Genomic DNA, 16,199 nt, shown 5'->3' on the forward strand with positions numbered 1-16,199 from the left:
CCCGCGGCGCTGGCGCCGCTTCCTCTTTCCCGGGCCCGGGGATCTACTCGCACCCCGGGCAGCTCGCCTCGCGCCTCGTGGCCGTGCCTGGCCAGCCTGCATAGAAACTAAAAGGCATAGAAAGAAGGAGGAAAGGTTAAAAATATATACATATATATATATATATATATATATATATATATGTGTGTGTGTGTGCTTATTTATACAGCTAAAACAGAAAGCCCCGTGTCCCTCGCTCTGGCCCAGGAAAGCCCCGGGCGGGCAGCGAGGCTCTGCACTGCTTTCGGCTTTTACAACGGGGCTTCCTGCCTTTCCTTCTTCCTTTTTATTTTTTTAAAACCCTCGTTATTAGTTTTTGCAGCGCAGGCTGCTGCCCTCCTACGCGCGGAGCGGTGCCAAGCGAGCCGGGGCGGGCTCCCCGGGGCGCCGCGGGCCCTCGCGGGCCCCTCGCCCGCTGCATCCCGCGCGCGGCCGCGCTGGCGCTGCCGGCGGGCAGGATGTATCGCCCCCGAGCCGGACGCCCGGCGCCGCGGCCGAGGCAGACTCGGCCCTTTCGCTTTCAGGAAGCGCACGTGGTTTCCAGGAAAGGCGCTGCCGGAGCGGCGGAGGCCGAGCCGGGATGCGCGGAGCCGCCTCCGGAGCCCGCTATAAGGAGCCGCCGCGGCCCGGCGCCCCGGCAAAGCGCGCGGCGCAGCCCACGCGGCCGGGACCCGCGGGGACCCCGGCGATGGCGAGCGAGGGGTAAGGTGGCGGCGGCGGGGGGCACCGGGAGGGAGGAGGAGGGCGGCGCGGAGGAAGGCTCGGCGGGCCGAGGGCGCGGGGCTGACGGGGCTGCCCGCGCAGGGGGGCGCAGCCGCTGCGCTTCGGGCCCTGGCTGCTGCAGGCGGTGAGCAGCGGCGCGTACCGGGGCCTGCGCTGGCTCGACGGCGCCCGCACCGCTTTCCGCGTGCCCTGGAAGCACAACGCCCGGAAGGACGTCTCCAGCAGCGACCTGCAGATCTTCAAGGTAGGGGCCGTCCCCCGCCGCCGGCCGGTGCCGCCGCCGGGCCCCCCGGCTGCCCCGTAACTGCGGCCCCGCCGCCCCCCCAGGACTGGGCCAAAGCCAGCGGCCGCTACCAGGTGGAGCGGGAGGACCCGGCCCGCTGGAAAACCAACTTCCGCTGCGCCCTGCGGAGCACCCGCATGTTCGTGCTGCTGGAGGACTGCTCCAAGAGCGGCGAGGACCCCCACAAGGTCTACGGCATCGCCGGCGAGGCGCAGCAGGCCGAGACCCGCCGGCCGGGCCCGGGCGCCCGCTGCTCCCCGCCGCCGCTCCTCCTCGCGGACGTCCCCGCGCCCGGGGCCGCCCCACGGCGCTGGCAGAGCCAGGTACCGGGGCCGGGGGGCAGCGCGCGGGCGCCCGCTCCCTCCCCGCCTCGCTTCCCGGCGCCCTGAGCCCCGTCCGGCATGTCCCTTGGCAGACGCAGCTGGAGCTCGACCTCCAAGACCTGTCGCTGGAAAACGTCGCCCCGGGTGGCTGCGGGGACGGGGCAGCAGGGGGGACGGGGCGCTTCGGTCCCTGTCCCCACGCAGCGGGGATGAGCGTGAAAGCGGAGCGGGCAGGCGCGGAGCACGCCGCCCCCCTCGACACGCTGCAGTGGGTGATGCAGCAGTGCGACCTCGGCCACCAGCCGCTGGCCTGGGCCACGGCACCAGGTAAGCTGCCACGCGGCGCCAGCGGCGCCCCGGGGACGAGCGGCCCCGCGCCCCGGCCCCCCTCACCTCCCACCGCCGCTCTCCCCGCAGGAGACGGCCCCTGCGGGGAGCAGGCGCTCAGCCTCGGCCCCACCGAGGGGACCGTCCTCCCGGCCCTTCACCGCTGGGCGACCCCAGCGCCCGCAGACGCCGCCGGGCTCCTGCAGGTGCAAAGTGTCGCGGGTGAGCTCGGTGCGAGGACATCTGTGCTTGGTGCTGTTCAGCCGGGGGTGCCTGCGCTGCCCCTCTCTGGGCAGCGTCTGGCTCCGGAGCCAGACCCAGTTCTGCTCCAACACCGCTCCTGCGCGGCTGCAGGGCACATGTTGCTGCCGCCGCCGCCGGTGAGGCCCCCAGGCCCCGACACTGTCCTCGCCGAGCTGGCACCCAGCGACGTGCTGCTCTATGCCAAGAGCCCCCGGGAGGCAGCGGCGGCGCCCCAGGATGCAGAGCTGATGCTGCCAGCCACCCCCCGCTCAGCAGCTCCGGAGACTGCGCTGCTGCAGGGGAACGCAGGTCAGTGCTCCCCCTCCCTCCCCCAAAGCTGCTTTTGAGGTTTAAAAGGGTTTGGGGGCCCTTCTGTACTCCAGGCGGCCCCCTGTGCTTGCCTGCTTCTCACTGGGGTACTAGGTTCACTGCAACGGTGGTGGGACCCTAGCTCAGGGGGCATCGTGCTGGCCAAGCAGACAGGCAGTGAGCAAGACCCATGGAAGCAGGGCTGGAGCCGTTTCTGCTGGGGGCAAAGCATTGGCAAAGCCTTCTTCACTGCCACCCGCAGGCAGCATCCCTCCCAACCTGGACGTCAGCATCTTCTACCGGGGGAAGCTCTTCCACCACGAGGAGGTGGGCAGCAGCCGGTGCCTGCTGGCATACCAGACCACCGACCCCGCTGTCCCCCTGGACCTCACGTGGCTGGTGCAGTTCCCCAGCCCAGCCAGCCTGGCTGACCAGAAGCAACGCCACTTCACCGAGGAGCTGCTACAGAACACAGGGCTTCTGCTGGAGCAGCGTGACAACAAGATCTATGCCCAGCGCCTGAAGAAGTGCAAGGTCTTCTGGGCCCTGTCCAGGCAGCTGGATGTCAGCAACCTCTCACCCAAACTGCTCTGCCGCAATCAAGAGACTGAAATCTTTGACTTCAAGGAGTTCTGCACGGGTATGCAGCACCAAAGTCCTGGTGGGTCATGGTGGCCACCTAGATGTGGCCGCTACCCTCCAAGGGAGGATGAAATGGTGGGAAAGGGGAGGCTGGGCCGCAGTTCTGAATCCAAGTCCCTTCCACTGGATAGAGCAAACTCGAGAACTTGCTCCATCCAAAACCTCGCAGTCCCTCTGTCCCCTCAACACTCCTGTCTCCCAGCCTTGCTCGCTAAAAACTCCTCTCGCAGAGCTAAGGGATTTCCGAGACTACCGCCGGGAGCACTCACCTGACTTCACCATCTTCCTCTGCTTCGGGCAGTGCTTCTCCAAGGCCAAGCCCAAGGAGTCCATGCTCATCCTGGTGAAGGTGAGGAAACCCCTCCCCTTGTAAATAAGCTGCCGAGCCCCTCCGCTCAGCACGGCTCACACACCCTTGGAGGGAGCCATCGGCATGCCAGGGCATGTGGCGGCTGCCCGAAACACTGCGTCTTTTGCTTTTGCAGCTGGTGCCCAAGTTCTGCGAGTACTGGTACGAGCAGGTGCTGCAGGAGGGTGCCTCCTCCCTCAGCAGCGGCAGCCTGAGCCTGCAGCTCTCTGACTCCTTCAGCCTCTTTGAGCTCATCGAGCAGTACAACATGCAGCTGGACTGAGTGCCAGCAGGAGCCCCCGTGGGCTAGGCACCGACTTCGGTACTTCTGGAGAACGGGGGGCAAATCACAGGCTCCACTTGGCGCTCGCCCTCCATGCAGGCGGTTCCCTAGCTTTCTGTCCGCAGGAGCATCATGGCGAGACCCACGCTGGCTCACAGAGCCCCGAATCGCCTGCACCCATCTGCACTACACCCGGGGCCGCTCTCGCCACCAGCAAGGCAGGGCCAGACCCCTGGGACCAGCTCCCACCTGTGGCGAAGCTCCAGCCCGCACTGGACTCACCCGTGGCTGCTCGCCATGCTCACAGTGACGTGACAGGCGAAGACGGACCCATTTTACCATTGCACAGCAATAGGTGGGGGGAACAAGCTGCTGCCAAATCGCCGCTTGGCTCCCAGATGCGTGCTTCTGGCAGCGGCTGCCAAGGCGGGATGAACGCCGAGAGGAGGAGCCCATGTGGGCCAGGGGCCGTTCAAATCCGCTCACGTCAGCAGCTGGTCCCAGAAGTGACCTATCCTTTTTCCAAGGGCGAGCAGTCACGCACGGTTCTTGCCAGTCCTTCGACCATCGGCGGGTACGGGGAGGAAGGAGACCCATGCTGGGGAGAGGGATGGGGACTGGTGCGGCAGAAGCACGTCTTCCTCAGGCTGGGGACTGACAGTGTCCCATCAGGCTACGACAAGCAGGCAAAGTCCTGGCCTCGGTGAAGTCAGCCTGTGGCAGACTGTCAACTTTTGATATGCATTTTTGCATAGAATATAGTCATTCACAGAGTTATTTTCTTAAGTGTCATGCATTTAAATAAATAAATAAATAAAATCATATATATAAACACATCCTGTCTACTGTTACATATGTCTTCCTGGCATTCACCTTGAGCCTCTCTAAAGCAGCCTGAGTTTTTTCTTTGTGAGGATGAGCACATACCCCCCCTTGCCTGGGCACCTGCCCTTCCCCCCACCCCCCAGCAGGTCAAGATCCCACCCTCTGAGACCTCAAACCCCTCTGAAAACACTGGGAACACTGGGGCAGGACAGAGCAAGGCTAGTGCTCGGAGAGGAGCACTCTACTCCTGCTCTTGCTGGTGCCAAAACAATAATAAGCACATTCCCCCCCTTCCTTCCCCTGACATCTGAGTAAATAAAGCAACTTTCCATGCATTAATGAGGTATTTATTGCAAATAGGACTTGTAAATCAGGAGGCAAAGGACATTGAAGACAGCTTGGTTTTGGCTAAAAAAAAGTTCTTCCACAAGTGCCTCCTTGTTGGCCCAGTTACTCATTTGAGATATTCTGAAAAAAACAAGATGATAACTATGCTATAAGGTGCACCAGAGAGCTTAGGGCTAACTAATCACTGTGAAGCATTGCAGAGGTCTGTTTCTCCTAGAGCCCGGTCCAAACCAGGGACCATAACTAGAACCGGTCTGCAGATGGCTGAGCCAACGCATCCCGGGGGCTGGAAGCGACTGCACCTCCTCATTTTGGGAGGAAGCAGAAAGATGACGCACGCCACAAGCCCAGCCATCAGCGTGGAGCCGATGGGCGAAGGCGGCAGCGCTGGGCCACAGGCAACGGGGCGGACAGCAGACCCTCCCAGACAAAGCACCACCTCACAGTCCCAGCACGTGCACGGGAGGAGGCAGAGGCGGCGTCCCGGGGATGCGCTGCCACCCACAAAAGTGCAAGAGCCAAGCCGCAACCGCCCTACCTGGCGGCTCACGTGGACGTTGCTGGGCCCGAAGGTCGTGGTCCCATAGCTGGTGACATAATAGCGAACGGGGGGCTGCACTGGGAGAGCCTCCGGCTGCTCGGGCACTGTGCCAGGAGAAAGGGAGGAATATCAGCTGTTAAGCAACCTTGGTCCACTAAATCCCGCAATTATTTTCTCCTGCAAAAGGCCAGGAAAGCTCATTGGTAACAGGCCAGCAAAAACGAGCCATTTTGATCCCAGAGAAAGAAAAACTACTCTGGAAAAAGTTGGAGTAATTGCTTAAAACAGAGGACCAGGCACCAGCTTCCCGCCCCAGACTCTCCTTAGAGTCAGAGATAAGATGTGCCCATCCCTCTCCGTGCCCCCTCAATCTCCCTTCCCCCTCATTTGGTTTAGCCCCTTTGTGGATCTGCCCTTCCCACACACAGGACGCAGGAGTGAATTTTCGTCCGCCACCCTAGCTCTGTTACAGCCCAAACCCACAAACACCGGTCTCACCTCTGGGTAAGAGCAGTTCTGCTCGAAACCGATGACCGCACGTTCCACAAGTTTTAACTTCTTCCTTCGTCCTTTGAAGGAGAGAGCCCACAGAAGAAGAATGAGCAGGAGCTGCCCTCAACATTTGCCTTAGAAGATGATGCCCAAATTACTGAAAAGGCTCCATCTTTCCATACTGAACTAAGATACCACGTTCAGCCGGCAGGAGGGCTGCTGAGTTTCCCACATCCCTGCGCCCAAGACAGGGAAGTGCTCTCAGCTTCCTATGGGAAATCAGGGAGATCAGGCACTGCCCGGTCCCTGTTCAGGCACAGGGTCAGTGAGGACATTACATGTTTATGCCTAAGTACCTAAGTTTCAACCTTTTTCACCTTTTTTTTCTTTGCTCAGGTGTCCCATACAATTAAATATGGTGAGCTATATATAAGCTCACCATAAGGCACACAGACTGCTACCTTCAGATGGACAACACGGGGCCTGGTAAGTATTGCATCTATTCTCATACGGCTTTTAAAAGCCCATCAGCCCCACCAGCATTGCAATAACAATCACTGGGTGCCAGTCCTCTGCTCTGAGGGCCACAGGACGTACATACACGATGTTTTTGCCATCCATGTCCGGCCACAGAAGCTCCGCAGGACACCCTACAGTTCGGCAAGGTGTCTTCACGCAGACATGCAGCCCTGGCCACTCCTCTGAAAGCTTCTGGCTGATGAACACGATGGCTATGAGGAAGTCCCAGGCAAACCGGAATTCTGTCAGACAGGAGGAGAAAGTTGTGGTAACTCATGCCCACGCCAGCTGCCTGGGAAGCAGCCTAGCAGCAGACAAAGGCTGATGCAAGAGTCACTTGCAGACTGCCTGCATCAGACCGTGCAAAGAGCAGTTGTAGCAACTAGATTTTTCATGCTAATCAAGGCCCAGTGCAACTGAAAATTTGAACTGAAAGAGATCCTCCACTCATACGGTGCTTTTGCCTGTTACGTAGAGTTGGAGATACGGACAAAGAGCACACTCTTCCAGGACCCTTAGGGACCAGAGAGAGGCTGACCTATTTCTTCATGAAAAATAAATATTTATCCTTCTACTTTCATTTGATACCTCGAGAACAGAACCATGAACAAGTTATAGGGAGAAAGGGAAGGGTTCAACTGAACTGCTGATGCTTCAGAGGACTCTGGTCAGACTAGGGCACACTGCAGAGGCTTCTGCAAAACTATCCAGAGGAGTGGAGCTGGGGTGGGCTAAGGAGGGACACGTGGCTGGGAGACACAAAGCAACTGCAGCAATCACAGAAGGCAGCTAGGGTGCAACACGAGGACAAGAATTCTTACCCCTCCTTTCTGCTGGCTTTCTGCACCGGAGCTCTAGGTAGCTGTAGGCCCTCTGGTTGTTTTCTTTTATCAGCAAGGGTTTGCCATTGCATATGAGCAGGCAGGTCGCCTTGGCCACCCAGTGTGTGGAATAGAAGGAGCAAGCTTTCACCAGGAACCTGCAAGGAGATTGGCCACAGATTTAACCACCCTCCTCCCTTCCCCTATTATCTCTAACAGTAAGCGTGGCACTGGGTGGAATTCAAAATATGAAACCAATTTCAGATGAAAGAAATGTAGAAGCTGAAGGAGGAATCTCTCCTCCTGGCTGCTCAAGCAGCATGAGCTAAGAATAAATATCAAGGCCATAATTAGCTGTTATAGCAAATCCTCTAGTTTCCTCAGGCTAGTGCTAGAGTAGGAGTCAGGCCATGTTACTCCCAACACTTATTTCCATCCTCTCCAAAAGACAACAGTCAAAAGCCTCTTTGTTAAGCCAAGAGTTACTTCCAGATTTGGCCATCAGATGAATTCTGAACACAAACCAAGAGAAGAACCCCACAGAGGCGGGAGACTTTCCAGAAATGGAACTAGTAACAGTGTCAGTAGAAACTTGACCATCCCCAATTCTCTGCTGTGGTGGGCCTGAGGGACCTCTCCCAACTGCCATAGGCTAACCCTGTGGTCAAATCCCTGCCAAAATTCCCACCTCAGATGAAAGGCAAAACAAAAGAGCATTATCTTTGTTCATGCATAGACAGTGAATATTGAAAGGATTTGTCCAGGGCTCCACAAGATCATGGCAGAGCTGAAAAGCCACCTCTGGTCTCTTGAGTCTCAGCCTAGTGCCTGAACGATACATTCTCTCAACAGCTGAGGGCTTGCTGACAATCACAGCAGCTCTTTGTCAAGCAATCCCCAAACAGACCAGTTGGTGAACAGTGCACAACCTCAGCACAAGCTAGAAACTATTGCTAACCTCTGAAAGAAGCCCTCAGGTATTTCAGGTGAGAAATAGGCCCGGATGTGGAGGTCCTCAGGGTGATCTCCACCCCACACCTCAGAAACCTCTTCAGTCTGGTTCAGGTAGGTTGGGAACAAGTACCAGGACTCCCCACGGCCTCGTGTTGTCTCCCATGACTTTCCAGGCACAAACTCACAGGCCTCTGGGTTGAGAGCTTCAGCTTTCTTCACTTCCAGGCAGATCTCAAAGTGCTCTAGGAGGCTAAAGAGTTTCCCTCTCCTTCCATGGGGCTCACATCCCATTATTTCCTCAAAGATGTTCTGCAGCCCTTCTGAATAGAGCTGGTACTTGACCAAAGCACGCACTGCCCGGCGGCACAGCATCGCCTTCGACTTGAAGGTCCACACCCAGTTGGACCTGTCCCTGATGGTAGAGTGTTCCCCTATCAGCACATCCACAGAGATGCTCTCAAGCTGCTGGACTAGGCGGTACCTTACAAGGAGCTGGGTGGAAAGAAAGGGAGAGAAGAGGCTGTAATGAGAGGAGCACAGGAAAACTGCAGGCACTGTCTATGACTTAGGCCACACAGAGAAGACCCATGCTCACCTTGAACATAGTTATAAGGAAGGTAGGCTGGAGAAAGACAGTGTTTTCCAGATGCTTGATTTCCTCATACCATATGATAAGCCCAATGCGGTGGAGGTACCGCAAGATATCCTGGAGAAGTTCTCTGCCTAGATTGGCCAGATGCTCTCGATATGACAGTTTGCTGAGGAGGTACTGGAGGTCCATCATGCCTGGAGGGAGACACAGGAACTAAAATCACATCTCATAAGCCAGTAGTCAAAGGCTGACACTTTACAGAGCCAACGAACACGAGCAATGCCAAATGTCAAATAGACCATGCCAGCTCGATGGTAGCAGAATGATGTTTGTACCCCAAACTGCTTTGCCCACTCTCTGCTATCCCACTGTAGCAAAGCAGCTGACAGCTTGCTAGAACCTCAGCAGAGCTTCTGAAAAACGAGGATAATGCTTTTTTTCAGTGTTTCTAAGTGTAGGCTTGTTTCTAGCTAGAAGACCTTCAACTGCAAGTTATGCGTCAGATTGTCATTAGTCATGCAGAGAACATACGGGGACAGGCAGCTATATCTCGAATTAAACACTTAGGCTTCTCCCCCAGAAGAAAAGAGCTCGCTTTGCTCCCTCTGATCCTGCAGCAGCCAAGGGAGCCAGAGAGAACACCAAATTTTGGTGGTGTTCCTATCACCTGTTTTAGATACGTAAGCGAAGAGGCAAGGCTGCCTGTTTAGTCACAGGAGAGACAGAGGAGCCAGCCAGAGCCTGTAAGGGGGCATTAAATAAGGTTAGCAGGACACAGGTTTGGAAACTAAACAGAAGCATTGCTTCTCGCAACACTCACTAAAGCTGTGGACATTATGCTGCAGGACATTATGGATTTTAAACATTTATACAAGGTCAAGGGGAGAAAGAACAAGAGCTAATGACAAGAAACGTATGGACAACTGTGTGCATCTGCTAGCTCAGGGCACACCAAGCCACAGATTTTCAGGAGCTGGCAGAGGCTTCAGGTGAACAAATACTTGTTCTTTCTCCATACTTTTCCCCAGACATCTGCCTTTGTAGCAGATGCTCAATAACACCACTCAGGCCACGGGACATGTGGGTCTTTTGGGTGCTCTGAACCCAAGAAAACCAAAGAAACCTCAGTGGCGCAACCCCAGGTATCACCCTGCCTAGGAGCGCTGAACCAATCCTGAGGTCAGCCTTTCCCAGCAGGCTCCAGGCAGATTTTGCTCGCAACATAGGACGCAAATAGTGCAACTGGAGCCAGATAACGGGACTACTCCAGCAATAACACTGCAAGTCCTTCAACAGTTACTCCCCCTCCAGGCAACAGGAGCCAGCAGGTACAGAAAATAGAGATAGCCTCTCTCACCAGCAGGACAGCAAGACCCCTGCAGGAAAGTGTAGGGGATGAGGAAGGCACTGCCTTCTCACCATGATCTGCCATCTCCTCGCTCTGCGCAACATCCACAATCGCAGCTTCCACTTGCCTATAGATGGGGGGCAGCACTCGGACAGCCTCAGGAAAGAGCTCCTCATTTTTCACATGCTCCAGAATAACGGCTTTGAGCTTTTTGATATCACGGTGGTCAGTGCAGTTGACAGGAACTAAGTTTAAAATCTGGAATACAGAAAACACGTTCCTACCAAAAGCGAGTCCAGCAGAGGCCTCCATGATGGTCAGGGTGCTGGAGGAGAAGTTGAGGTAAGGAGGTTTTTTGTTTTTTAATCAGCAGGGTGAAGAAGGGGACTAAGAGCAGCCTCCTGGTACTTAAGAGGTTACTGAGGAGAAAGAGCAAAGCTCCTTACAGAAGCACATGGCAGGATGAGGAGAGGCAAAGATCATACATAAGATAGCAGATATCTAACTCAACCTAAGGAAACCATTTTCCCTGTGAGGTAAGCCACACAGTGGAATAGGCTGCCCAGAGGCTGTGTCTGCATCCTTGGACATTTTTGAGACCTGAGCAGGCAAAGCTCTTGAGTTTCCTGGTCTGAATTCACCACTGACCCACCTTGGAGGCGGAGGTTGGCCCAGATATCTCCTAAAGTCCCATCCCCCTAGAGCTGCTCTGTGATTCCACAATAAATGACTAGCAAGAAGAAGGGATGGGGAGGCCACTCACAGAGACACATCCAGTTGGACGCTGCATCCCCGTCATGCAAAGGGCACCTACTCACATCTCTGTCTTTAACTCTCTAGCACAGTCCAGAGAAAGGCAGCTACCTGCACTTTGTGGCTTGCAAGAGAAATATTCTTGTTAGTATTTCTCTCCTTTGAAGGACCAAAGGAGATAGGTCTTCACTCAATCAGCAGTTAATCTGCATAATTCCCTGACACAGGAATTCAAGATGCTAAATGCCTCAGAAAACAAAAAAAATGGAACACTGCAGATTTGTGAAAGAAAATAAAACCAAACATAACACTCCCCCCCCCCAAAAAAAAATCAAATAGAACATACCTTTCCCTAGGCACTTGCTACTAGCCACAACCAGAAATAGTCTGTCACCAAGAAGTGATGGGAACCACCATGACTTGCTGTTTGTGTGCCCACCTGAGGGTTGTTACCACTTCCAGTGCAGCCGCATGAGCTGCTACAGGCAACAGCCTGACACATTAGCAACAGATGACTATTGCCATTAACACACCAGGCTGTGAACCGCAACAGCCTAGGAACAGGCACTGTTCTGCTGTCACAGCAGCAAGGACAGCAGCTGCTGCTAGACATGAAAGCAGACAGTGAGGAACCATCATGGTTTCAACCACCCAACTAAACCCACCTTAGAAGACAAACTCAAACCCTGAGAGCTTGCTCAGCCCCCTTACAGCTGCAGCAAATCTATGATAACCTCAGCCCTACCGTTAACATGCAATTCTCCATCTCCTTCAGCCTCTCCCACTGGTCCACGTAAAGTTCAGACTCCTCGCTGCATTCCAGGTTGTCGATGCAGTGGGAGAGGTTTCTCTTCCTCTCCTCCAGCATGGCTGCAATCTTCAACATGATGTCACACCTCTTCTCCTCCACTTCCACCTCCTGGCAACAATCAGTGTGGGTCCCCACAGGAAGCACCACCGAGTTCGGCACTCTCATGGACAGGTTGTTGATCCAGAAACCCACAAGGTCCTTGAAGGTATCGTCATTAGCTTGGTACCTGGGGAGGGATCAGGAAAAAAAAATCCCACCAAATTCATAGCCACCCCTCTGAGTCTTCAGCTAGCTCCCATCAGCACAGGCCTAATGAAGTGCCTTATGCTGTCCCAGGAATGGACTACAGAAGAGTCTGGATTTCCTAAATGTTGCCATGGGCCGTATCCAAGCCCAGGCTCCCAGCTTCCTCTCCTTAAGCTAAGCTGCCTAAAGCTGGGTGCTGTAGCAGAGCCCCTCCACTGTGGATGAGAGCATCCCTCTGTATCAAAAAGCTCAAGCCTGACATTCCCTCTGCTTTCAGGGATCACTGGGAGAAAAGTGAGGGCTTACAGAGGTATTTTCAACACAGAAAGTGGAGGTGGGGACTGTTTAGATTGCAGTAAATTCTCAAATAATGAGTCAATATTTCCCCAGCCTCTCAAAACAGAGGGCTTAGGCAAGGTGATGATAGATCTAGTGGTTTAATAAGAAGTGTGATCTCCAAGAAGTGGAAGAGAGGGAGTTAGTCACTGCAGTGGAGAAAAGAACAGACATCAAGGTCTCATGTAAAGGGCGTTGAATCAGAGCAGAGGGAAGTATCTCTAACCCAGACTTGTTTTTCTTCTCCCACCTGTTATGAATTCAAACCTGCACAGTACTTACATGTGAAGATTGATGACAAGGATGACAAGCGCCTGCGGGGTGATGAACACATGGTGAGTCATGTAGTACTCCAGCTGGCCTGCAAAGTCCCAGAAGAGAAAAGTGAAGTCCTCGATCTGGAACTCGCTGATCTCGATCCCAACCGTTCGCTCTTCCTCAGGCACCAGTTTGGTTTGCCCCTGTTTTAGGCTTCTGCAAATGGTGGATTTGCCTGCAAGCGAAGCCCCCAAGAACATGGTCTTGACCCTCTTGTCCTCCTGCCCTGAACAGTCTTGCAGCTGTGTGAAGTAGTTCAGGATCTGCTGGATGCCACCAGCGCACACTTCACTGGGTGGCTCCTTGAGCGGGTTCCCATTGGCCTTGAGCATTTTCAGGGACTGCCCCTGAAACAGCTCCTTAGGGAGCTGGCGAAGGGCATTATTCTGCACGTGGAGCTCTTGCAACTTTGTCAACTGCAGGACAGGCTTGGGGAAGGTTCGAAACAAGTTGTTGGACAGGTTGAGATACTGGAGGCTGCCTTGACATGCTGCCAGGTCCCTGGGGAGAGCACAGAGGCGGTTGTTGTTCAGCCGCAAGTGTTTGAGCCTGGAGAGATGGGAGAAAATCCCCTCTGGAATGACTCGGATTTGGTTCTGATTCAGTTCAAGCTTCTCTAAATAGACCAGGCTCTGGATTTCATCTGGAAAGTCCACAATCTCATTCTTGGATAGTATCAACTTCTTCAAGTTGCAAAGCTTGGAAATGCCAGTGATGTGTTTGAGTTTGTTCCTGTCAAGGTCAAGGCTCTCCAGCATGGGGTTGCCCAGGACTGCTAAAGGCAGCACTCGCAGCCTCTGGGTAGAGAGAGTCACTTCATGCAAACCCTCCTCCTGCTCCTGACCTGGACATGTTGGACGGGAAAGGTGGTTAAGAACCATGCACGACATCCTTGGCCATCAGCCTGCTTTCTCGCCTGCTGGGAGGGAGACTTACACCCTTACAATTGCAGACCACCAGTTCTTTTGAGATCTTGAGCTCATCACAACTTTCAGATCATTTTGGCCAGTGAGAAAAAAGCTCAGCCAGAGAGAAAAGCAGAGGCCAAACAGAGGAGCTGTTTGAACAGCACGGCCACAGCTTGAGGCTCAATCTGGTCTTTGAACAGCTCCTTTACTCTCTCAGAAGAGCAAACAAAAGCAAAACAAGAGAATCATCACTATCTCGGCTGGGACTGAGGACACTAGGAGCAGGGAAAACTGTGCCCATCAGATTTTGACCAATAACCCTGGAAACATGTTATCAGCTTTTTTCTCATTAAAATAGTATGAGAACTCCAGCAACAGCCACATCTCATTTGAAGAGAGCAGTTTTTCACTCCAGCACAGGGCTGGCAGAGCAGAGCTGTTCCGAGTAACTTGCCAAGCCAGTCCTCATGCTGCCACCCACTCCCAGGGTCGAGACCGCAGCACATGAGACAGGGTTGTTGAGTTCAGACACTTCCCTCTCTCATATCCTCACCCTCTAGATGCACGCTATAGGTCTCCGAGGAGTTGCTGCCAGCCTGAGGAGGTCAGCAAGTGTATCAGGAGGACACTAGGGTCCCACACAGGGGTGAAGCAGGACAATGGAATTGCACACGGCCAGTGAAGCCAGACCAGTGCCAAAGGGACGGTGTTTAGACCACAGATTTGCATGCAAGAAGAGATTGGGGGGAGGGGGACACTAAACCAAAATCAAGTTGAGCCTGCTTCCCCTCTCCTTCCTTCCCCTCTTGTTTCACTTCCTTGCCAAGCAACACCAATTGTGGTATCTCCTTGCGCAAGGCTCCACGCTCAGGAGCAACGCTCATCGGCTTTCAGCATCACCACGTAAGCTTGAAATGGGCAATGAGCCTCTTGGGAAGGAGATTTTACCCTCTGCTAAAAACACTGCTCTCCTCTCTCTCCTTTGGAAAGAGGAGCCAAAGGGTTCCCACCATGGCTCTGAACTGGGGCCCCACATGCAGCAGAAAGAGGTGGGGGCAGTTACTCACAGGCTTGGGGCTGGGCCATGGCTCTGCAGTGCAGCACCAGATCCTCCAGTTCACTCAGCTCTTCCTTTCACTTCCCCATCTCGCTCCCGCCTCCCGAGGCCTGCGCCAGCAACCCCACCCTCTCTTTCTCCATCCATCCATCCTCAGGGCAGTCCCCCAACCAACCAAGCACCTCTGGCCAAAGTCTAACTCACAGCTTAAGTACTGAGACAGAGGAATCCCAGCCTCTTATTTCCAGCTGCCTGCAATGCAGAGGACTAAGGAACCGTTCCTCCTGATACCCTCCAGTATTTGCACTTTCTTTTCCTAGATTTGTTTAGCAGAAGAACAGTTAAAGTGCAGAGTAACTTACTTATTTCTGAATCCCTGTTGTGGGCAAGGTAAGGGTTTCCTACCAGCATGTGAATCTCAAGGATTGTGAATCATTTCTCATGCAGGAATCAGCAGCTAACCCAGATCCTGGCCTCAGCATGTGATACACCATACGGACCAACAGAGCTCCAAAGGAAAGGGTCATTTCTTGAAATGTGAGAACATTGGCTCAACTTCCCAACTGGTTAGTGAGGCTCTACATACAAGAGTCCTAAATATACAACCAACCACAGCCAGCAGGGCTGGTACCATGAGGCTGGTAGATGGGGTAAGCACTGCTCTTGGCTCGGTTGTCCCATTTCATCCCATGTTGTCCCCACCTTTACAGTCCAGGTTTGGAGCCCACCTAGCTCTACACCAGCTTTCCTTCCTACACACACAATAGCGACAGTGAGCCTAGCAAATGCTAGGTTAAGGGAAGGACGCTCCTTTTTCAGAGTTACCTTCCAAAACCCAGAGAGCTTATTTCTGTCAGGAAATCAGATTTCTATAAAGAAATATTTATCTGATAAGACAGTAGCAGAGTACCTGTAGTGTCAACTTTTTACAGCACCATGTGTGCCTGTGCCAAAGGAGCTTTTGTTTGGTGTTGCTCCTGTTGTTGTAGAGGAGGGAAGGGACACTAACAGAAGCCACACTACTGAAGTCCTATATGGAATGAATAAAATCTTTCACCTGATCCAAGAGGGTCACCCAGAGGGGGAAGAAAAATACAATGAAAAAACAGTAGAAAAGTATACTAGAAAACTTGTTTCATGGAACATGCAGAAAGCAGCATTTTTAGAAACATTTCCCATTACTTCACCCAAGGGCTGGCTTCCTATGTGATGGATTTATTCTTAACAATAGACAGGAGGAAATAATACTCATGTAACTTCAGGGAAAGCACTTGCACAATATGCATTTTTCTGCTTCCTCCCTCCTCTGGGCAGGAGATTTAACAGTTCTTACAGTACATGCATTTCTAGTTTATCTTGCAAGAGGCTGTCATTCTTACTGCTAAGTCAAAGCTAATACCAAATAATAGTTTAAAGTAATGATTCACTCAAAGGAGTGAAAAAGACTGAAATGTTGTTCCTGGCTAACAGCATAATTCCTTCCATTATCTGGTCAAGCTCTGTTTTCAAAACTGGCTACTCTCTCTTATTTCAGGTGGCAGATTATTCCAGAATCATCATTCTGGGAAAGGCAATTTCTAAGTTTATTGTTCATCTATTCAACTTCCCTATTAAATGTTTTTGCTCTTCCTAAACATGGGAATATGGGGAATGATAGCTTTTGCCAGGCACTGAATATATTTGTCAGTCACTATTTTTTTCACTTAAATCCACTTAAGTCCATCAAAAAAAAAAAAAAAAAAAAAAAAAGATTGAATGCTCTGCAGTGATGTGAACAAAAAGTGCTTTTAAAGAAAGCAAGATGAAGTC

At 53.4% G+C, this 16,199-nt stretch overlaps 2 protein-coding genes across 2 annotated transcripts; one reads left to right on the plus strand and one right to left on the minus strand.

The window, feature by feature from the left end:
* The first annotated feature begins 727 nt into the window (after window positions 1-727).
* Window positions 728-4,355, plus strand: IRF7 (interferon regulatory factor 7). The gene is made up of 8 exons (XM_062576356.1): window positions 728-741; window positions 844-1,006; window positions 1,090-1,368; window positions 1,461-1,917; window positions 2,050-2,247; window positions 2,510-2,887; window positions 3,120-3,238; window positions 3,375-4,355. Exons 1-8 carry the CDS (start codon window positions 728-730, stop codon window positions 3,519-3,521), a joined length of 1,755 nt encoding a protein of 584 aa, XP_062432340.1. The 3' UTR covers window positions 3,522-4,355.
* Window positions 4,356-4,697: 342 nt separating this feature from the next.
* Window positions 4,698-14,419, minus strand: LOC134141342 (malignant fibrous histiocytoma-amplified sequence 1-like). Its single transcript, XM_062577499.1, has 11 exons — window positions 14,401-14,419; window positions 12,390-13,269; window positions 11,460-11,751; window positions 10,033-10,219; window positions 8,617-8,807; window positions 8,026-8,513; window positions 7,068-7,225; window positions 6,329-6,488; window positions 5,734-5,804; window positions 5,233-5,339; window positions 4,698-4,814 (listed from the first exon to the last, which is right to left on the minus strand). Exons 1-11 carry the CDS (start codon window positions 14,417-14,419, stop codon window positions 4,797-4,799), a joined length of 2,571 nt encoding a protein of 856 aa, XP_062433483.1. The 3' UTR covers window positions 4,698-4,796.
* Between the last annotated feature and the right edge of the window lie 1,780 nt (window positions 14,420-16,199).

This window comes from Rhea pennata, chromosome 5, assembly GCF_028389875.1.
Source record: "Rhea pennata isolate bPtePen1 chromosome 5, bPtePen1.pri, whole genome shotgun sequence".
NCBI lineage: Eukaryota > Metazoa > Chordata > Aves > Rheiformes > Rheidae > Rhea > Rhea pennata.